The following is a 23,702-nucleotide window of genomic DNA, read 5'->3' on the forward strand; positions in this document are numbered from 1 at the left end:
TTCATGTTACTCCTACAATTCTGAGTCCAACTGAAAAAAACAACAACACACACACACACACAAATAATCAGGACTCAATAATATGCCCCTTTTCTTCTACATATTTAGTGATTCACACTAAATTTTATGGCAAACTGCACAATCCTAGGTACAGATCTACAATGCGAATGAGAAAGAAAATCTTTAAACTTTAGTTTTTCAAACAATCATACCCATGTCCACTGCAACCCACGTCGCTGAAGGAGTGCTGCAAGTTCATGCTCATAGCCAAGATTTTACAGGAAGTCATGCTTCAGGGGTGCAGTTCTAACACTAACAAGAATGGAAAATCACATGGTATCTCCTGCCCAGCCACCCGTACCCAGGGACCTACCGTCAGTCAGCCTCAGCTTTGAGCTTTCTGGGTTACGCCCAGCAATTGCCTACCAAGTCGATTAACATTCACATAAGGTGGCAACTTGAGGATGGAGAAGAACCGAACTGCAGTTCTGGAAAGGGTTCCAGCGGCTACCGAAGGTCCTTTGGTGTCATTCACTGCTGCTGCTGCTGCTGCTGCCTCCGTCCTCTCGCGTGGGGGAGGGCGAACTGTCTCGGACTGGCAGCAGGTCATAATGGCAAGGGATGTGACTGTTCTTTGGAAGGTCGTACGGATCCTGGGTCAGATGCCCATTATTGCTGAATATTCCTTGGACAACACTCACTGTAGGTTCTGTGACAACCAGGGACACGTTAATTTATTGGCAATAAAAAAATTAATAAATTGAACATGGGATTTCTTGCAAATGGCAAATAAGAAAACATTATTTTTAAAAACAAATGATCCTTTTATAATCACAGACATGGTTACTCTGTGGTTGGTAGACCCACTGATGCCCACAAATGGTGCTCGGAACAAAAGGATGACTGTGTGATTGGGATCAAGACATCCAGGGAATAGACAGAAACCCTGGATATGAATCATTGTCTGAAAAACCTGGGAAATAATCTAGTGCAAACCCCTTATTCTACAGATGAGAAGACTGAGGTCCTTAGAACTTAACTCGATTCATGGAAACATAAGTTGAGTTCCAATCTTACAATGGTAAGTTTATGGGAAAGTGCAAAGGGGACTGATTACTGACCTTTCTATAACAATTTAGCTCACTATGCCTTCCATTTTAAAAAGCTGTCTTAATACTTTTAAAATAGTTATATATCTTCAGTGACATGTCTACAGCATGAAATGAATCACTAGCGACTAGAGTTAAATTAGTCACTTCATTTACAAGTAGTAGAGAATTTTTTAAAGTTTAAATCATAAATACTGATACAGAGATAGAGAGTAAGAAAAATTAAATTATATAGCCCTATTATCTAGCTAGTGATAGCTCTGATATGTTTTAACTTTCCCCAAATTGCACTTGCAAGAGGCAATCAAAGTATCTCTAATTTTAAATTGAATTCTTATTAATTTGTACCTGGCTCACAGTTTAGACTCTTACTGATATATTAGACAAATTTAAAAGTAAAATGTTTTAATCCCGCTAAAAGCATTATATTATATTAATATAATGAATGCAACCAGGAATTGGAACCACCTGTTTAATCTAGTGGAACCATTTGTTTTGGCTAAGTTGACATATTAGCTAATATGATACATATGCTATTCCACAAGTAGGCTAAAATATTCACTATGGTTACAAAACAAAAGATGGATGACTAGGTGGGAGATAAAGAAAACTTCCTTTAAATTTTCTAAATGGTGTTTCCCTGAATAAATTATATGACATCAATTAATATGATCACGGTAAACACAGCTTACATTTAAAATATGGCCCATTATTTTTAATAAGGTTTGTATGAAATGCTGTTGTATTCTCAGACTTTGAAAGTTTTGTTTTGCTTTTTAAATTCCCATACCAGGTTCCTTCTTAGGTTAGGAGACTCACCAACTTCATAGACATTCTTGTTAGCTGAAGTTGAGTTATTGATCTCTGCGTATGGGGAGTCTCTCCGTGCTGGTGACTTCATCTCCACATAGCCACACTCCGAGTTCTTAGGGATGAGTACAGGTGGGTCTTTAATAGTGGCATATGGGTTTTCAGAACTGCTTAGGGAGCAGTTACTTGAATTATATTCAGAATTCTTTCCCAAGTCTGTAAAGAGAAACAGCGGGAAAAAGCAAACACTATTACATGAACGTTATTTTTAAAATTTTATTTTGCAATTACAGTTTACATTCAATATTATTTTGTATTAGTTTCAGGTGTACTGAACAATGTTTTTTTTCCTTGGTTATACTTTACTTCGACAATTTTTTAAATTTTTATTATTATTACAAAGAGAGAGAGAGACAGACAGACAGACATTGCTGTGAGAAACATCAATCAGTTGCCTCCCACACGTACCCTGACCAGGGATCAAACTTAGAACCTGGGTATGTGCCCTAACAAGACTTGAACATGCCACCTGTTTGGTATGGGATGATGCTCCAACCAACGGAGCCACACTGGCCAGGGCTGGGCAGTTTTTCTTTCTAGCTAATTTTCTGAATTATATACATTGAAAATAATACTAAATGTTTTTCACTTGTTTTGGAGAGAATTTTCTATAAAATTACTAAGGTGAATACCAATACAAACATCATGGATTTGATTTCATTTTGATTATCAGATTCAAATAAAATGAATTCCATTCTATTTTACTAAGAGTCTCCAAATTCTCAAAGGCTTTAATTGGGAAACCATTTGCTGATCAACTCAGGAACACAATAAGGTTCTATTATCACGGTGAAGAAAGCATTTGTGCTATGTGGATTTCTTGTAAAACCTCAGTACTGGGCACCTGAAGTTATTACTCAAATTCTTCCTGAAGAGCAGGCCTCAGTGAACACAGAACCACGCTGATCTCTTCCTATTTTCCCTGCTCTTTCCTTTTCTCCCCCATAAGCCATACTTCTTTTGAGGGAAATATGAGTGTTTTCCCAGCAAAGTGAAACCTGCATTCCCCCAGACTGCTGCTCTAACTGATCCATCTATGGTCACTGTATTGCTGTCAGTCAAACATGTTTGTGTGTTTGTTGGAATAACCACAGCAAGCCTACATTTCTCCTACACTGACACTCTTGTTCATGTGGCAGATTATTTCAGTCTCTGAAATGTATTTTTTAAATTATGATTTTGATAAATGTATTTCTTCCTCAAATCCACACTATACCTTTTAAGGATTTTCCCATATAACTTCTGTCAAGTCCAAAAGCACCTGTGATAAAGGAAGAAAAGAAATACCTAGTGAGAACTGAAAGCAAGGGAGAGCTCATCTACTATTTCAAGGTCACGAAGGAAGATGGCTGGGCACCCACTGCCTTCCCTTTGCAGACCACCAAGGCTGCTGCCTTTCACACCTTTACTCCAGGCCTCCCGTGCCGGTTACCCTAGCCCAGTGGTCGGCAAACTCATTAGTCAACAGAGCCAAATATCAACAGTACAACAATTGAAATTTCTTTTGGGAGCCAAAAACCGACTTCTGCGCATGGGCCACGAAGTTTCAATGGCACTGTACAAGCACGCCCGCACGTGGTATTTTGTGGAAGAGCCACACTCAAGGGGCCAAAGAGCCGCATGTGGCTCATGAGCCGCAGTTTGCCGACCACTGCCCTAGCCCTTAGAATTAAAAATACATATGTGTCATTTTGATCATTCTCCTGCTCATTTACAGTGACTTGGGAAAGGCGGGTTGATGCAGGGTGGCAGCTGAGGCACAGACAAATGAGTCCACTTTATTCAAGGTTGCACAGTGGAAAGGACACAACCAGAACTAGAACTGAGATGAAGGTCTTCAATTTCATCACTTGTTAGCCACATGACTTTGGGAAAGATGTTCAACTCTCTGAGAATTTTCTTTTTTTAAAATATATTTTTATTGATTTCAGAGAGGAAGGGAGGAACGAGAGATAGAAACATCAATGATAAGAGAGAATCATTGATCAATTGCCTCCTGCATGCCCCCTACTGGGTATTGAACACACAACCTGGGAATGTGCCCTGACCTGGAATTGAACCGTGACCTCTTGGTTCTTAGATCGAAGCTCAACCACTGAGCTATGTCAGCAGGGCTCTCTGTCAATTTTCTTATCTCTAAAATGAGGAAAACAACCTGCCTTCCAAGACTTAGAGTGGTGGTGATCATTAAGTGAAACAGGCCTGGTAAAATCTGAAGCACCATGTAAATGAACGGTGTTTCAGTTACTGTAACACTTACTGTGTCTCAGCTTCGGTCTATCTGTAAGCATTCCAAAGCCTTTCTAATTATCGTTGAAAGGAAAACTATGGACTTAGGTTAAAAACAGAGAGTAAGAAATGATTTGTGATGAACATTTAAGTAAGTATGAGAATGGGCAAAAAATCCGCTACCACTGTGTATGTGTTTCTCAGAATGACATTAAACTCAAGTTCTGATGGTTGTGGAGAAAGGAGAATCCCTTAAGAGGAGAGGTCGGGTCTAATATCAGCCCTTGTGGGGCAGGATGTGGGGATGTCTTCCTCTCTCAGGCACACTTTTTTGGGTCTGGGTTGTGAAATCTAGCCAAGCTCCCAGCTGGTGGGAAAGGCACCGCCTTCCGCAGGAAGGCAGGACCAAAAGATGTGCAGTGAAGAATCAACCTACCAAAGAGAGGTCTGGCCTTTGCCCTTGTTCCTAGGAGGTAATCTCTAAGTCCTTGGAATTCCTGCCCCGTCAGAGTGTTTTTGTCTACGTGAGGGCCTATGGCTATACTGGATAGTCTAACAAAGTAATTTATGGGAGGAGGGTTGGGCCACTTGGTATCAATGTAACCTTCAGGTGGGCTGGAGACTAAAGGTCAGCCACATGGGTAGTGAACTAAGTCTATATGACCCCCATAAAAACTCTGGACACCAAGGCTGAGGTTAGTTTCCCTGCTTGGCAATACTTTATGTGTATTGCCACACAGTCGCCAGGAAAGGTTAGCGCTTCCCATGATTCCATTGGGAAAGGACAACAGGAAGTTTCATGCTTTGAACTTTCCTGGACTCTGTCCCATATCTCTTTCCTTGGGTGATTTTATTCCGTATCCTTTTGTTGTGATAAACTGTGACCATGAGTATAACAGCTTTCAGTGAGTTCTGTGAGTCTCTCCAGCAAATTTTTTATCCCGAGGGTGGTCTTGAGGACTCCCAGACTTTTTAAAGGGACCCCAGGAAGATGGGCAGGGGCTATAGCCTCTGAGAGCTTTTTATCAAGGAACGCTGTCTATCTTACTCTTTGCCTATTTCCCTTAGGTATTTCCAAAACTGTACCAAAGTCTTGTTATATGAACATCTTGGCTTTAGCTTGCAGTAAGCCTTCCCCAAGGGGTTAAAAAGAGCAGTATGGGGTACATAGTAAATTAGGGAACAAGAGTTGGGTCTATGAGACCAAATACCCCTGCCAGATTCTCTCTTCAGCACCTTGGAAAATCAGGCTGCTGTTTTTTGTTTGTTTGTTTTTGTGGGCTTTTTTGTTTGTTTGTTTTGTTTTGTGTGTTTTAAATATGTTTTTCTTGATTTCAGAGAGAAAGGGAGCGGGAGAGATAGAAACATCAATGATGAGAGAGATAATTGATCAGCTGCCTCCTGCACACCCTCCCCTAGGGATTAAGCCTGCAACCAGAGCTTGTGCCCTGACCATGAACCATGGCCTCCTGGTTCCTGGGTTGATACTCAACCAGTGAACCACATTGGCTGGGCCAGGGTGCTGTTTTAACAAGGAAGCAGGTAGGTTTTCCCATAAACTCCCATATGTCCCCATCCCTGGACAGATGCTTTCAAATGCACTCAGTTTAATCTAATTCATACAGTGAACCAGAACACGATCATTAGCCCTATTTCACAAATGAACAAATCAATCTTGAGAGGGTGCTTGACCCAGTGTCATAGAAAAGAACCAGGAATTGATCTCAGGGCTCTTTGTTCAAGTTCAAGGCTCTTTCAGACAACCTCACCACAACATTCCCATCATTGAACCACCTACACACTTCATCATCAGCAATGTGGTTCACTCTATTCTCCATAAGAGAAGGCTTTTCTGTGCAACAACTTTAAAAGTACATGGAATGCAAAATTATTCTTGGAATGGAACAAACCAAAAAGATCCAGAATTTCCAATGAAAACTTTATGTGCCTTGGGTCTCACTGAGACAGAAAGCAGAGGTTTATTTGTGACCATTGCAATGACTGTGTGTTCTGGAGTCAGAACAAATTACACTAGGAAACATGGAACAAGAGGACTTTTCCCTCAGGAGGACGTGGTGGTATTTTACTGAATATCAATTTAGGTGCTTCTTTCATGTAATTTAGACTTCTTAAAAACCTCCCTAATGTTAACTAAACTCACCAATAAGTGTGTTATAAGTGAGTATACTGTAAGAATAACTTAGAAATAATTTTACTGTGCATGTGTAGAAATACACATCTCATAGATAATATTGGTGTAGAATGCAGATAAGAGCTAAGAATTTATGCTCGTTTTGCTTTTTAAACATTTGCATTTCTGAGGAAAGAGGGGACTTTAGAGCCCACAGGGATTGGTTCCGACATCTGGCTCAGGTGACTGAGCATACAAGGTGTTCACAGAAAGATCAGAGGGGGCGCAGTCAGAGCCCAGCTGTGAGCTAGCTTTCCCCCTTCCTTCCATGGCATCTTGGACAGGAGACTGACCTCTCCGTGCTTCCCAGTTTTTCCTTCTCTACCAAACAATATTCAGGAAGGGCCCACCCAGTAGGGGTGTCAGATTTAGCAAATAAAAACACAGTTAAGTTGGATTTCAGAGAAACAACAAGCAGTTTTTAGTATAAGTATGTCCCATGCCCTATATATTTGGGATATATTTATATTAAAAATATTTGTTGCTTATTTGAAACTCAAATTTAACTGCGCTTCGTGGCAACCTTCCAGCGAATAAATACACATAAAAGGGTTTGGTAACCATAGGTGCCACGCACATTAGTTACTATATCATCAAGCTCCTCCTCGGAAACAAGGAGCACGTGCTTGGAAGTGGCACCGCCTACTCCATGGGCATCCCCGGCAGCTCTTTACGTGCAGTCCAGGGTCCTCACCGCCTTTGCAGGAGGGCCGTATGGCCAAAGCTCTTCTTATAATAATACAGCCACACTGTTTGCCTTTTTCACTCTCCTTCTCTCTCAAGTCTGTAGTGGAGTTTTCCAGGAGCTACACCAAGTGTGAGGTCACTGCTGCCTGAATGCAGCAGCAGAACGAGAATCTAGCTGTCCTTCACTAAGCCAGACGTTAAAGAGACTGAAAAAAGTGTTAAAGAATGACACTCTTCTCGCTATTTTGGGGGGAAAACATAGTAATTTTCCATAAAATGCATCTTAAGTTATGAAATGAGATAATTATGATAAATTAATAAATAACTACTGTAAGTGTTCTTGTTTAATTTATAATATGGTAAATATCAGTGGATATAACCCATATTAACAGAAATTCTTTGGGGCCATTGATACCTTTGGACAGTGTGTGAAAGTGTCCTGACTCCAAAACACTTGAGAACCACTGATTTATGATATTCCTGTTGATATCTCCATTTCCTCACCTCCCAGGGCCGTGGTCGGCAAACTGCGGCTCACGAGCCACATGCGGCTCTTTGGCCCCTTGAGTGTGGCTCTTCCACAAAATACCACGGCCTGGGCGAGTCTATTTTGAAGAAGTGGCGTTAGAAGAAGTTTAAGTTTAAAAAATTTGGCTCCCAAAAGAAATTTCAGTCTTTGTACTGTTGATATTTGGCTCTGTTGACTAATGAGTTTGCCGACCACTGTCCCAGGGGCACAAAGGGGAGCCCACAACCTGGTACCCAGCTGATTAGGTTTAACTCCCAGTTCTACCACTTAGTAGGGGTTTGAGACTTCGCACAAGTTACTTAACCTTTTAAGACTCAGCTTCTTAAGTGTAACATGGAGATGCTGCTGCTGCTAATAGTTCCTACCTGTTACAGTGCCTAGGAGAATTAAGTCAGTTACTATAGAGAGAGTTGGGATGTCAGCTACAAGCAGGCAGAGGTCCTTATCTCACTTGATCATTCCTGGCACATAGCAGAAACGCAATTAATGTTGAATGAATAAGGCACTTGGGACAGTCCTCAGTCCCCTATGGGGGTGAGGTAGAAGTCGATGAGTCTGTCTTTCACGCATGTTTCTAAGAGATAAACCTCTGACCATCTAGGTGACCAGAAGGTGAAGGTGCTCATTGGGGACGGGAGTCGGGAGAATCACCGAGCTCGTTGAGGTAGCCGCCGTGTTTCCAGTCCGCGGGCAGTGTGCCCGTGCAGTCCACCACCGGGCCTCTCTTCCCAGGATTCACATTCTTCAGGTTCACAAACAGCTGATTGTTTTTCGACTATTAAAAACATAAACAACAAAAGACGTAAAAAGAGAATATAATGTGGCACCGCACAATGCTACTGGTCTGGGGAAGCAAGTCCATGGCACGTACCACGGGCTGGTCCTTCAACGAGGCCGGGCGAAGGGGCAGAGGTGACCCTGTCTGACCTGGCGGGACACCGAGGCAGCAGGAGCATATGTCCCTTGGCCCCAACTGTCCCCCCCACTGCCTCAGCTTCTTGATTTCATGTTGTTACTCTGTACCAATTAGGCCTTATTTGGGTTTACATACATGGAACTTTACATTGACAAAAAATAAATTCCTAATCGGAGCTCTCCCAGCCAACACTGTATGATCTTGTAAGAGTCACAGTGACTCTCAGCAGTTTTCCGAGCTATAAATATGAGGATAAGATCATCTACTTTGCCTCCCTCCCTGAATGTGAATGAGAACAAATGGAATGCTGAATATGGAAGTCTCTGGGGAATGTGAAGTGCTATTTAACTATGAGGCACTATAATTAAAATCCAGCTGCATTAACTTAATTGCAACTGAATTGATTTTATTAGCTTGGTTGTCTTCTAAGAGAGAGCTGGAATTAGACAACGGAGACTGGGAATATAATTTGGGTACAACTGGAAGGGAGGCATGCTGGGGATTTCAGCGCATGTGGAAGGGACCTGGGGAGTCCTACAGGAAGCGGCTCGGGTTCTAGGCAGCCCTGGCTCTTCAACCTCCCTGCCAAGTGGGGATAAAAACTACGCTTGATTCATAGGATTGGCGTAAAGATTAAATGAGCTTCTATCTGTAAAATAACTAGAAATGCTTGGCACATTGTTTCTGTTTGATCTCTTTGACCTACAAAAATGCAATTTCATGTGGTTCGACCTAAATACATACATATCATTGTTGTTGTTATGAAAGTACAAGTGGCCAGGAAAGGGCCCTGGGAGACAGGTGATCAGAAAAGACAAACTTGGCAATTTTACCCAGGAATGAGTCTGCTATATTCTGCTATGAGACATTATTTTAAAACCTCACCCAATATTAGCAACATTTTTCCAAAGGGGAGCAATGGAAACAGTACAAACTGTAGAGACAGACAGACTTTGCCTCACATCACAGCTGCCTCACCCACTAGCTGGGGAGCCGTGTGTGGAAGTGACTCAAAGTCCCCATTCCTCAGGGTTACTTAGAGGGATAAGCACTTACAGGGCTGTTTAGAGGGATAAACGAGACAACAGATATAAAGTACCTAGAACAGCATGGCAAACAGCAGCCCTCGATACCTGCTGTTCCTTCCTCTCTCCCCTGCCTACCCTCACCGGCCGGAGCCATTGCCTCTCACCTTGGCGATGGTCATCCTGTCCCTGTTGTTGACCCGAGGGGATGCGGCACACTGTGTGAGCGTGTGGTAACTGGGGTTGGTGAAGTAATGGCTGTTAGCATTTCCACCGTTGCCGTGAGGAAGGGTTTCTGCAAGGGAAGGGGGAGACAGTGAAGAAGGCAGGCTCCCCTAACTCTGGGTGGCCAAAAGGGAAGCAGGCTATGTAATGAGAACATATATTTGGGCTGCTTCCATACTGCAAACTGGGCGGAATACCCTCCTACTCAGCGAAGCTTCTAGAAGCAGCAGGAGTCTGACTTCTTACACGCCTCCTTGAAAAGTGTGAAAATATCCGCAGATATGGCTGGGAAGGCACCGCTTTGAAGTTATTTCTGCTGTCATTTTCCTCTTTTTTAAAACACTTGAGTCCTTGACACGATATTCTGTACTACAATATTCTGTATGGCTACTTTACACATTCCCCACAATCAGTGTATTTACAATCATGTGACACCCCCAAAATCCTTCAGCAATTGCCTTCCAATTAATAAATATTTTAAGTTTCCAAATTCCTCTGTTTAAGTGGTTACTTCTTCTGATGACTGAGCGTGTCACCTAAAAATTTACTTCGATGAGGACTTGTGACAGAAAGGAAGATTTAGGAGTTTTATTAAGGAAATGCCCTGGTTCTTGCTAAAACCAAAAAACTGTTTCTTCTGTAACTTGGTTGCTGTGCAGTTAATGATTTGTGTGGGCTCGGGGACGGGCTGGAAGGAACTGCGGGAACAACCCAAGGCGGAGACAGCAGACCTGGCCCTGGTCGCCGGCCTGCTCCAGGCCTTGGTGAAGTTACAGCCACTCCCCTCTCCCATCCCTGTCCCCACAGAGGGCAAAACCTTGGGACTCGTTACCCAGGAAAGCTTTTTCCAGGTTGAAATTCCCAAAGTCTAAAGCAATCATATAGAAGACAACAGTAATGATATTACTACTGTTGACATATAGAACACGTCTCGAACAACGAACCTTTTCCAAACATAAAATTTCCTCAGGCTACCTGACAGTAACAATGGACAGCACACCCAAACACCCAGTTTCAAAGAACCAGGTAAGAAAACCGAACTTTTCAAAGAGTAAAACACCTCTAAGGACCCCAAGTCTCACCGGAAATGGCATAGTCTCCGTTCATGACCCTCATAGCGGGGGTGTAGGTCACGGCTGGCATGCTTGACTCCTTCCCCTTCTGCTTGTGTCTGTAGATAATGAACAAGGCCAGGAGGAAGAGGACGACCAGGACGAGGATGATGATGCCGGCGATGGCCCCGATCTGGTAGGAGTCAGCGGGAAGAGCCGTGCTGGTTCTGCTTAAGCTGTTCAGATTCCCAACTATTATCACACCAGCTAGAAAGGAGAAAAGGAGACTTGAATAAGGATGACAATGTGCTGCGTAAATGCTTGAGCTCTACTTACAAACATCTCCCGCTATGCTAAGACCAGGATATTTTCAGCGCATAAGATGTTAATTTGGAAACAAAGTGGGAAGGAAAAACAAATGTTCCTCATTTTCAGATGTTGTTGGCTGGTCTGTGCCCAGAAAAAGGCAGCTCTAAACTTCAAAAAAAGGCAGGAGTTCCTGAACCCCAAGATTCAACAGTAGGATTTGGGAGCTTCTTGCCTATTTCAGTTTAAACACTTTGGCAATTAACTGGGAGTGGCACTTCATCTAATTTTTTATTGTGCTTTATTTATGATACAGTATTAAGGTTATGAAGGGCTAGCTCCTAAATGTCTCAACTAACTTAATTTTATGTCTATCTTTAGCATTTTAAACAGTAATTTTCCTTCCAAGCAAGAATAACTCCATTTTAAACCTAGTTCAAGATCAGGACCTGCCTTATCCTGATTTCAATGGGCCTTTACTTCAGAAAATACTGCTCTACGCAGTTATTTTCTATGACAGAAAGGTCTGTCCCAGTAATACCTGATAACATCACCCTAAAACCTCACTCATAATTCAAAACTCAAGTCTTCCACAATCCTTCCTCTTGTTTCATCAAGTGAAGACACTAAAGGTATGGATTCAGGGTCAAGAAACTGGCATCTGAAACACTTGACCCTGATATTCTGCTTTCCCCTAAGCTCTTCCGCTGCAGCTTCATCATCTGAAAATGAGGAAACTGGCCTCCCTGAAGGTGCTTCCAGCTCTAATGTCCCCGTGACTTTATGAGGCTAAATGCCAGACCTTCTGATGAGACAGTCTGCCCCGGAACACAGAGCGCCAAGGACCAGTGCAGTGTGACTACAGCGCATCTGTAATGATGTGACTGTGGAACATAACATCCTTCGTTAGGACAGTCAGACATAAATCACAAGCATGCAACTGTTATTGTAGGAAAGAAATGAACTGAGTACCTACATAATCTAGTGCAAGATGACTTCACCTACGACACCGTATGAATTATAAAGCCTTTACACCCATGAGTGCATTATATTATTTACCTACTGAAGGGCACCGCCTGCAGTAGGAACTCTCTGGAGGCCATGCTTCAGAACCGCAAGGAGCACTTTCTCAAAGGCTCCATTCATCCCAGAATCAGATTGGCCAAGTGGGACAACATATACAAGTACCCCCAGAGCATTATGACATATACCTTAGTTAAAAACCACAGGCAAGAGTTTCTTAACAAGCTAAACGTATGCCTACCACATGACCCAATCACACTCCACTCCTACTAATTTACTCATGAGAAATGAAAGCATACTAGTATGTCCCTATAAAAAACTTGATACACTATTGTACACAGAAGCTTTATCTGTAATAGCCCCAAACAGGGAACAACCCGAAAGTCCATCAACAGGTGAATGGGCAAGGAAATGATGGTGTATTCCATGCAATAGAATACTACTCAGCAGTAAAAACAATTGAACCACTGACATACACCCCCACATGGTTTAATTTTAAGGTATTTATGCTGAGTAAACAAAATTAGACAAAAATGTACAGTATGATTCCATTTATATAAAGTTATAAAAACTGCACTAATCTATAGAGACAGAAAGTAGATGGGGCTAGGGAGTAGTGCTGGAAAGGAGGGACATGACAAAAATTTTGGAAGTGATGGACATATTCATTAACTTTATTGTGGTAACTAGAGGCCCGGTGCAAGAAATTTGTGCATGGGGGGCGGTGGTGTGTGTGTCCCTCAGCACAGCCTGCACCCTCTCCAATCTGGGACCCCTTGAGGGATGTCCGACTGCCCATTTAGGCAGGATCGGGCCTAAACGGGCAGTTGGACATCCCTCTCACAATCCAGGACAGCTGGCTCCCAACCGCTCGCCTGCCTGCCTTCCTGATTGCCCCTAACCGCTTCTGCCTGCCAGCCTGATCACCCCCTAACCAGTCCCCTTACAGCCTGATCGACACCTAACTGCTCCCCTGCTGGCCTGATTCCCCCTAACTGCCCTCCCCTGCAGGCCTGGTCCCCCCAACTGCCCTCCCCTGCAGGCCTTATCCCCCCCAACAGCCCTCCCCTAGAGACCTGCCCCCCCGCAACTGCCCTCCCCTGCTGGCTTGGTCCCCCCCAACTGCCCTCCCCTGCAAGCCTGGTCTCCCCCAACTGCCTTCCCCTGCTGTCCTGATCTCCCCCAACTGTCCTCCCCTGCAGGCCTGGGTTTCTCCCAACTGCCCTCCCCTGTTGGCCTGATCACCCACAACTGCCCTCCCCTGCCGGCCATCTTGTGGTGGCCATCTTGTGTCCATATGGGGGTGGCCATCTTGTGTTGCAGTGATGGTCAATTTGCATATTACTCTTTTATTAGATAGGATGGTTTCATGGGTGTATGCATGTCAGATTTTATCAAATTGTATACTCTGTGTTACTGTACATATATTGTATATATGTATTGCTTTTTATAGGTTAATCATACCTCAGTAAGACTGAAAAAAATTGTAGGCACAATGGAAAGTTCATGAGCTTTGGTAATCTGACATCAAAGCCCTGACATGTTCTATAGTAGCTGTATGACCTTGGACAGATTACTCAACCTCTCTGAGCTTTAGTTTTTTCATCTGTAGGACAGCAACAATAAGGCATCCACCTGACAACTACCTGAATGAACAGCTATGCCTTGCAGAGTCATGGTGAGGATTACAACAGAGAACACAGGCGAAAACACTTCATGTCGGGTGGATGGTGGTTACACAATATGAGGTGGTGGTTATTATTTACTAGTATCCTTACCTTGATCACACCGTGCCCCCTTCCATCCTGGGCTGCAGTAACAGGTCCCAGTGATGTGGTCGCAGGTGGAGTTGTTCAGGCAGTCACATATCTGGCGACAGCCGTAGCCATATGTCCCTGCAGGACACTCTAAGAAGGAAGTGAAAGTCCCGTTCAGCCTTGGGAATCTGGGCAAGGCTGTCTCTTACTGTATGACCCTGAGTGTCTGGAGGCCACCCCTCTCAGGGATCCCCGTTCAGGCAGACTTGTACCACCCAAAGTGCCTGAGAGCTGGCCAGCATTCATGGTGCGACTCACAGGCCAGGAGACACAGGGCTGGAGACTGAGCCCCTCATCACAGCTCCCGACACTTTCAGCTTCCATGTACCCACCTCCTGGATGGGTAGGCACAGAGCCTGTGGAATCCCAACGGAACTGACTAAGGACAACCTGAGGTGACTCCACCAACAAAGCTATGGGATGGAAGGGGACCAGACTGAAAAGTATAAATGAGAGATGCTCCCTTGAGAACAAGTCTATCTTACTACAGGCTCGGGGATCCTCCTAATGGCATATTCTGACCTGGATTAGCTAGCAGAAGGAGAAGAGGGAGGGGGCAAGTTTTGTTAATTTTCTAGGTAAGAACTTCACTTACCAAAGAATGGCTCAAAATTTGGATTTGCAGGTGGAAGGCTGAAAGACTGAAATAGTGGGATTTTTATGATGTAGTCTTACTAAGTTTGGGCATGAATTTCAAAGATTAGCATAGGCATGTTAAATCTAAAAATCATCATGACAAACTAGTGATTCTTTTGTAGAGCGAGCAGCAGGGGGCAATGTGCTACTATTATCAGAGTTCTCTGTCCAGCTCAGGGTTTTTGTTTACAAACTTGTCATTCAGAATAATCATGGAAGCACTTAAGAGGCTTTTATTTAATAAGAGTGGTTACAGTCTGCCATTCAAGCAAAAGTCAGGTTGGAGCTTATTCTGGTTTCTACACATATACAGGGGTGGGCAAAAGTAGGCTTACAGTTGTTCATATGGAAAATAACACAATAATTAATAAATAATAATACAAGAATAAATTGTGTTTCACGTACTCACAACTGTAAACCTACTTTGACCCACCCCTGTATGTATGTGCACATATGTTTAGACATGTGCACAAATGCGCACAATATTCGTATATACCAAGGGGTGTGCAGGTAATTCTGTGACTCGGTATCTGTTTCATGATTAAATGAACTAGCAGAGCAAAACTAAAATCGGGCCTTCTCTGTCCAGGCTGCTTCTTGGACATCACTCTCGTTATATTTGCTAGGCAGGCGGATATGCACAAATATTCTAAGGTTTAGCACATGTTACTGGGCTGTGAGGTGCTGGTGGTGGGTGGTGGAGGGCAACGCTTTACTGCCGAAGTCCTCCTATGCTGATCAGTCTTTCCAGGTCACGTGGCTCCTGCAGGCCTGTCATCTTTGCTTCATCCTTCCCAAGACTGCGCCCTCTGATGAGCAGGAAATCTCCTGCTCCTTTTCCTGCCATTACCATTGTAAAGTGAGCCCCATACAGCTCTAAGTACTAGTATTTATTTATTCCTCGTAAATATCGAAAGTCACAGAGGAAAAGAATAGTAAACTAATCCGAAATGCTCAGTCTGAGACTAAATGTTCGCATAACCCGGTGAGGAGATGCAGAGCTGGTGGGGCAGAAATGGAAAACCAAGGGTGGGTAATTCCAACAGAGCATAGTCTCCCAGGATGGGATTTTTAGAACAAAATTTTAAGGCAACATGTTGTCTTGAAGGTTGTTAAGGCAAAGAGGAGAAGTTGTTAGTAGAAACAGTAGAAAACCTTTCTAGACGAGGTTGTCAGAAGGGTGGCCATGTTTGCACAGGCTTGTTCGCTCACCCATAGTGGGCTGGCCCCGGGCAGCCAGCCCCTCCGCCTCCTGCACACCCAGCCTGGCCCACTGAATGCAGCCTCCTTCAGTGAGAGACCTCGGCTCTGCCTTTGCCGTAAAGAAAGCTTGACTGGCTCTTTTAAAGCTCTGGGCATCCACGTTCCAAAAATAAGAAGGAGTGGAAGAGGGAGCCAGGATGAAGAGATGGAAAACTTGAATTTTGTCTTCAGTCTTGGAGCCACACCCCCTCCACCCAGAGCAGTGAGGAGTTACTCAGAAGAATTTTGAGGAAGAAGACAGCAAAGATCCCAAGGTGACCAGGTCTTGGAAGGGAAATCAACCGTGCTGGTGACCAGCCATCAGCTGAAAAAACTTAAAATATCTTCAGGTATCTAGGAAAAGTGATTCTGTGGGAGGTGCGGGGGGAGGGCAGACCGCCTAGAGACGCGGTGTTCTCATACTCACTCTGCTCGCAGTGCTTCCCCATGAACCCGGTGCGGCAGGTGCACTGCCCGGAGATGTGGTCGCAGTCAGCTCCGTTTTGGCACTGGCATATCAGCGCACAGTCTTTCCCATAAAACCCCAGGGGACAGCCTGTGCGAGGAGGAAGGACAGCTGGAGTCAAGAGGCTGCTGAGGAGAAGCACAGCTCTTGCCTCCAACATTTTAAAGACGTTGAGCCACTAGAGAGCGAGTCAAGACAGTAATACGTGTGTCAGCTTGTCACAGAGCCTTCTTTGAAGTCCCAGGAAGGGGTTCTTGTGAGGAGGGTGGAATTCACATGCAGGAGGCAGAGCAGTTCCACACCTGGCAGGTGAACCATCACTGGTACCCTGGAGGCCAGACTGGTGTCTTCGAACAAGGCATCCTCAACCCCGCAGAGGTCTGGGCATTTCCTTTCATTCTTTCACGCAACTACAAGAGTCCTGGACTCCAATCCCATGGACTGAAATGAGTACTTTATGTAAAAACAACCTGAATGCTTTTACTTTGGGTACAGAATGTCTCCAACTCTGTACCGCATGTGTTACTCACTTAGATAATATGACCTCCTTCAACGAAGATATGTGGCAAAACGATGAACTTAAACATCCCTGCACCTTGCCAGTGCTTTATAACAAAGCAGTTCGCCTTCCCACCGCGGCACAATTTTCAAGACCCAGACCACCGGGACTCTTCCACAGCCCTACTGGCTTCAATGGGCCGGCAGCGGACCGGCAAGAGAGTTTGAGGGTCTGAGAATCAAGAAAGCTTCAACACCGGCTGGTTCCAAGCATCACATGTGCCTTTTATTTCCCCCTTTTTTTACAGGGAAGTTTTAATGAAGCCTCAGCTTTCAGGACACAGAGGCAGACACAGATGCTGGAATGCAGCAACAGCCCCCGTGGCCATTGTACTCATTCAGCACCTACCCTGTGCCAGACCTTCTCATGCACCCTCACTGAATCCTTACAGGAGTCCAGAAACGCAGGGGTGGATAGTCCCACCCTGCATGTGGGAACCGAGCCCTGAGTGCACACAGCCAACAAATGGCAGGATGGTGGGTGACGATGCAAAACGCAGGGAGGTCTGGCTCTAGACCCCATTGCTCTTCCCACTGCTCTGGGATACAGCCACTTAAAAGCTCCTCTGCCTGGAGCAGGCCCTGAGTTTGGAATTATAAATAACAACTTGCAAGGTGTTTTCCCTAAGGAGGTCAAAAACCTTTCTATGTACATATACAATCTCGGCAGAATATGCCTGGGACAACCTTCCTCCTTGCCAATTCTCCTTTTCAAATTATGGCTCAAGGTCTAAACCCCTTTCTAGAAAGTTCCAAAAGGCTTGTTCAGCCCATTCTTTATGTTCTCTAATTAGCATTAAACAAATGTTGCTTCATCTCTGACTCATCTCTCCTTGTCTGCTCACTTCTGCAATTTAAAATTATATATACATGCCTTCCTGTCTTTTCTCCTTCATTCAATTAAAGGCAAGAGGGTAGAGGCCAGTCTTTTGTCCCCCCATAGTGCCAAGATGGGGAGTACTTTGCACATTATAACCTATGACGCTAATGACCTTATAGAAGAAGAAATGGTCAGGACACTATGGGATACAAAATGGAAAAAAGAACTAATGATTCTTAAAGCACGATCCCAGACTGGCATCACCATCTGGAAAGTTGTTAGAAATGTGAGTTCTCTGGTGCCAGTCCAGCCCTACTGGATCAGACACGCTGGGAGCGGGGCCAGCTGACTGAGCCGTCGGGTGGTTGGGAAGCTCGCTCAAGTTCGAGAGCCATGGAACTCGATCTTCTCCAAGAGCACAGAGTACGGCAGACGCAGGCTTGTCGCCTTCACTCCCTTTTTAATCACTGTCACCTACTCTAACCACGTGCGTTTAGAATACATGAAAGGGCGTTTGAGCCATATAAATAGGGTCTGTTTAAAGGGGAGAAGGAGACTGCCCCCCACAACATCTACATATAGCAAGCACTGCTCCACCTCATGGCCCTGAGATGACACAGAGACAGAAAACCTGGAACGTGGCAGCTATTAACCACATAGAGAGTGAGATGTCTAGAGGTCGTTGGGTAGACCAAGCACTTGAATGCCAGGAGAGCTTGTGTGTGCACAGGGAAAGGCTGTGTCCTCCTGGGTGGGCTCCCCTTGGGTTCGGGAGGCTGGCCGCTTACGCTGCGTGCAGTAGAGCCCCGTCCAGCCAGGAGTGCACTTGCATTCCCCGTCGTAGGCGCTGCAGAAGGCCCCATTGTGGCAGTTGCACGTGTGGATGCAGTTCGGGCCCCAGTGGGCGGGTGGACAAGCTGAAAGCACAGCACGCATGGAGAGCTCTGTGAGATCAAGGCCAGCGCCCAGCAGAGGAGGTTCCAACACCCCTCCCTCCCCCCCACACACCTCCTTGCACATGAGAGGTTAGCAGTGTGCACCAGGACTGAGAAAGCACGCTGCTCTACGCATAAGGCCCAGATGGCAATGCTGACCGTGACAGCAACCAGCACCACTGACAGAAGAATTCATTCACAGACCGCAGAGCAGAGTGGGAATCAACTCAAGGTCACAGATTTCATTATTTAACAAGTACACTGAGCACCTCTGTGCCCAATACTGTTTGGGGGAACAAAGGGGATAGCAGAGAACGAGAAAGGCTATGCTCCAGAAGCTTCGTTTAGTAGGGGAGGCAGGCAAATCAACCCAAAAACCAGCGGTGATAAGTACGATGAAAAAAAATTAAACAGGTTAAGGCGATGGGAATGATGGAGCTGCTTCTTTAAGGAGGGGCTCTCTGAGGAGAGGCTGCTGAGCAGAGATCAGATAGAAAAATGGTGTGACTTGAGAGAGGTTAGGGACCAGGGCCATGTACTTTTTGTCTTTGATCTTGGAAGCTGGCACTTCTCAGCCTGTTCCAGAGTTGTCGTCACAAAAGGCTTGTTTTAGATGTTACGGTGCCCCGTTGTATGTAAGAATTGGTTTACTTGTAAAACCTCTTACTTAGAAAGAGCAGAAAATAATAAAACTAAATCTTCAGTTATCTTAGATTCAATCTAAAATAGATTTTTAAACTCTTTGAGTTGAAAAAACGAAACTAAATCTTAGGGGGGGGTCATTGCTCATTGAAGGGCCACCAGAACCTCAGATAAAGTATCTGTGAAATAGCAGTATAAGGTGATGGGGTAAAATGATTTGATTTACCAAAAAAACCAGCCAAGCAACCTTTTTATTCATATCAACGCTTAAAGAACATAACTGCTTCAAAGGAGGACTGCCTACAATTTCTATATGGCTATCCAGTAGGAAATATGGCCCAAAAGACAATAAATAAATCTGAAGTAATTTTTAAAAATGAAGAAAGTCTCCCATAATTGTGTGACCAATCCCTGTCCCCCCGCCCCCAAGAGCAAGGGAAAAAGAATATCTCCCACTTGAGGTCTGGAGTGAATCTTAGCATAGATTTTCTGAGTATATGACCCCCATTTTACAGATGAAAAATCACTGAAAAGTAAATAAGCAAAAAAATGCTATTTATTTAGGTCCCTTTCAAGACATTATTTAGATTTAAATATAGGACCATTGCACAGAGCTCTTAATGGCAAAACATTAGTTTTGCCATTATTCATATAGTTTGCTTGATTAGATAACCACCCATACTTCAATCCTAAAGAGTTTGGAAACAAACAAATAAAAATGGTTGATCAGTTCTTCTCAGACGAGACTTACGCTGAGAGCAGTCACTGCCGATCCATCCCGGGTAACATTGACAAGATCTGTCAATGGGGTTGCAGGTCCCATTGTTGGTACAGGTACAAATTCCTGCACAGTTTTTCCCAAATCGGCCACTGGGACACACTGTGAACAAGTTACAGGTCAGTAACTCATCATTACGTCTCATCTCACAAAACCCTAGATTCTGGGGACAGGAGGGAACTTTAAAGGTCCTCCGCCCAGCTGCCCATTTAGTAGCTGCCTCCACCTAACATCATCCTTCATCCCCAATGGGCTTGTTTTTACAAACACATTAAGCCACATGCCCCCATTAAAGCATCACAAGTTAGGAGACACCAGCACATTTCTAGAAATCTGATTTCATAACTTTTCACACAAGAAGGCAAAAAGTTGATCCTTCCTCAAATTGATTTTTTCATGGGAGGCTGTTTGCAATTAAAACTGAAGTGTAGCACTGCTCACAGAATAAAGAGGTTTTGCTGGAGTGGCAAGCCAACTCTTCCAAAGCTCAGTCATATTTGCAGAGGCTGCAAACACAGCCTCCTGGAGGCATTGAGAACTAGTAGCTGCAGACAGGCCCCCGGGGAGCCTGAGGACAGACTACATGGGGCTGCTCATCACCAGGTGTCTCTCCCAAACTGCGCCTTACCTTCATTGCAGAGGGCTCCTGTGAAGCCGGGCAAGCAGTCACACAGGCCGGTGATGTGGTGGCAGGGCCCACTGCTGTGCACACACTGCGGGCACGTCTGGCTACAGCGATGCCCATAGAAACCAGGGGAACAGACTGAAACAAGAATGGAAATTGACAGTTATCTTTCCTGAAGTAGTTTTCTTTCATATTCCGCATCGAGACCTAGTTCAAGTTGTGAGTAAAACATTTTTTTAAATGATACTGAGAATTTTCCAAGTATAAAATAACAACCACCAAAGAAACAGGGTATTCTTTCATAATGAAAAAAAAAAGCCACTACATTCTGAATTGCCTGAGGACAGGCAAATGACTTCGTCCTCTTTATTATTTTCCTATTTATGGCTCCAATTAGCTTGAGGTTTGGCATAGAGCTAAAGGCTTTAATAAATAAATGAAAGAAGGAAATAAAATTCTAAATTCTAAGAAGGCCAAAATAAATACTCTCAAGCCAAGTGTTGACCCTTCACTTAGTCATGACAGGCAATAAATAGGTCTATAGTCAGAATTAAAAGATGGTTCCTTCTCCACATGGTCCAGCTTAATGATTGTGGCTGAAAAGTGAATAAGCAAAACACTACATAATTAGGTTCCTCCCAAGACAGTATTTGGGATTTAAATATAGGACAACTGCATAGAGCTCTCAATAACAAAAAGTAATTTAAAAATTAGAATAATGTATCTTATAGTTAGTCCTATATTCCTTTCTTAAAAACATTTACAAGAAGATTTAGTAAAATCTTATGGATCATTTCCTAACTTAAAGTTTTCAACTGACCAATGTCAACAGCCCCCATTTTTAACTCGGCAATTCTATGTCCCCCATAGTACTAACTTTCAGACTACTAGCAGGATGCATGATTTGCCGCAAGGTTTGGCTGATGTTGACTTCTAGTAATTGAAATAAGGCCAATGCCAAATTGCCTAATAAAATATTTACAGGTCAATGGATTTCTGGAACACCATTTGCAAGATTTAAGGCAGGATCAAGAAACATATCCCGATGGTGATGCCAATGAGGCAATGAAATCATTACTGGGGGAAAAAATGGCTAAAGCCCCATCTGTTAGGTCAGTCCTGGAAGGCTGGAAGGAATAACAGCCGGGGACGTGCTATGAAGGCCGGCTCTGCAAAGGACAGGGTGCCCATTACACTTCCTTCTGCCTTCAACTGCCACAGACGTCACTACGCGCCCTCTGAGAGGAGGACAGAGATAATAACCCTCACACGGTGCCCCCGCAGGAGAGAGTGCCGCCTGAGGGAACACTTACTTCTCTGGCAAGTGGTGCCTCGGAACCCTGGCGCGCACTCGCAGATGCCGTCGTCCGGGGAGCACGAAGCCCCGTTTTTACAGTAGCAGGGCAGGGAGCAGTTGGGACCCCAGCGTCCCTCCGCACACACGCTGTCACAGTGGACGCCTGGAACAACACACACGGGCAGGGCTGAGTGAGGGGCAGGGCGGCGGGTGCCTCGGGGAGGCTCAGTCAGAGACAAGGACCAAGGTCTAGGTATCAAAGCTGAGTTATCCCAGCAAACATCGAGTGAAGATGGCATACGGTTTAAAATCCACTTATACATATCAATATGCCACCATATATTGCGTGATCATGTATCATCATCCTAAGGTTAAAATAATCCCAGGACTGCTTTCTACAGTCATAGAAGAGAAGGAATAAAACACCTTGGTTTGACTTTAGGAGGAGAGAACAAAGGGAAGCCCAAAGCCTCTATTAAAGGCAACATTTATCGGAACGAGTGCACCATTTAGCTCTGAGTGGTTTCCTCCCTCCTCCTCCATTCTTTATTTTTACAGAGAAATAGACAAAGTGTAAAAAGACAAGGAGCAATAAAAGGTAGTTATATTGTTTTACATAAAGAAAACCCTTTCCCCGGAGCAATCAAATAAACACAATCTTAGCCCTGGCTGGTTTGGCTCAGTGGATAGAGCATTGGCCCTCAGACTGAAGGGTTCTGGGTTTGATTATGGTCAAGGGCACCTACCTCGGTTGCAAGCTCGATCCCTGCCCCTGGTTGGACACATGTGGGGAGGCAACCAATCAATGTGAGAGAGACACATTAATGTTTCTCTTTATCTCTCTCCCTCCCTTCCACTCTCTCTAAAAATCAATGGAAAAATATTCTCAGGTGTGGATTAACACATACAAAAACACACACAATCTTAAACTATTTTGATGCTACACTATACAGCACATAAATCTGTGCCACCAAATTCCTCTTTAAAAATTTAATCTGACTTTGAGCAGCTCTAGGTGGGATATCACAATCGATGTTATTTATAGCTGTTGTCTAACTTCATAATTCTTATGAAACTATGTAGGTGTTTAACTCTCACTCTGGAAATACTGAAACTTTAGAGTCAGTCATGAATGAACAAAATGCCTAGAGGGAATATAAAGAAAAACCCAAGTTGCAAAAATAAAATATAAACCCTGGTTTTATTGGAATTAAATGGAAGTGTCCTTTGTAAATCTGTATTTGAAATAAGACAGGGGCTTCATTCTTGTATGTCTGAACTCTTCACAACTCAAATAACCGCTCTTCGCACTGACAGGCAATGTGAATGAATTGTAATTAGTAGAGAACTGGTGACGGCTGGCCTTCAACCAAGTGAAAACACAATACGGACAAGCACACACACACGCAGGGATTACAGAACACTAACACCTCCCTCCCCTCCAGGCACCAAGGATGCTGAGGAGGCAATGTTGCTATTGCAGGTTTTGGTTCTCAATTGATTAGGAGAAAAGTTACCATGGCCCAAACCTTAAAACAGATGCAGCCCAAAACCAGAACGTGAACACTGCTAATTGGTACACAGCCATTTCTGCTGAAGCACATTTTTCACTTTTGACTGATTTTTCCTTCAGAAAGTCTCCCACATGGTAAAGTAGCCATGAAAGCACACAGACCTCACTGTGTCTGGCTTGAAGCAACAATAGACTATTATTTTAGCTTGCA

General features: G+C 44.2%; 1 protein-coding gene across 2 annotated transcripts in view; it reads right to left on the bottom strand.

Annotated features, from left to right (window-relative positions):
* Positions 1-217: 217 nt before the first annotated feature.
* The window catches only part of MEGF10 (multiple EGF like domains 10), a 367,971-nt gene continuing 344,486 nt past the window's right edge, over positions 218-23,702 (bottom strand). The window contains exons 16-27 of one of the 2 annotated variants that reach the window (XM_079790816.1): positions 21,995-22,141; positions 20,685-20,819; positions 20,030-20,158; positions 18,490-18,618; positions 16,285-16,413; positions 13,941-14,069; positions 10,864-11,100; positions 9,724-9,851; positions 8,267-8,390; positions 3,196-3,240; positions 1,929-2,135; positions 218-709 (exon numbers count right to left, since the gene is read on the bottom strand). In XM_079790816.1, coding sequence (XP_079646942.1) covers positions 528-709; positions 1,929-2,135; positions 3,196-3,240; positions 8,267-8,390; positions 9,724-9,851; positions 10,864-11,100; positions 13,941-14,069; positions 16,285-16,413; positions 18,490-18,618; positions 20,030-20,158; positions 20,685-20,819; positions 21,995-22,141 — 1,721 coding nt within the window. In that variant the 3' untranslated portion in view covers positions 218-527. Of the gene's footprint in view, positions 710-1,928; positions 2,136-3,195; positions 3,277-8,266; positions 8,391-9,723; positions 9,852-10,863; positions 11,101-13,940; positions 14,070-16,284; positions 16,414-18,489; positions 18,619-20,029; positions 20,159-20,684; positions 20,820-21,994; positions 22,142-23,702 lie in introns of both variants that reach the window. The other variant, XM_079790817.1, reaches the window with a different exon arrangement.

This window comes from Cnephaeus nilssonii (genome assembly GCF_951640355.1).
Source record: "Cnephaeus nilssonii genome assembly, chromosome: 2".
NCBI classification, from domain to species: domain Eukaryota; kingdom Metazoa; phylum Chordata; class Mammalia; order Chiroptera; family Vespertilionidae; genus Cnephaeus; species Cnephaeus nilssonii.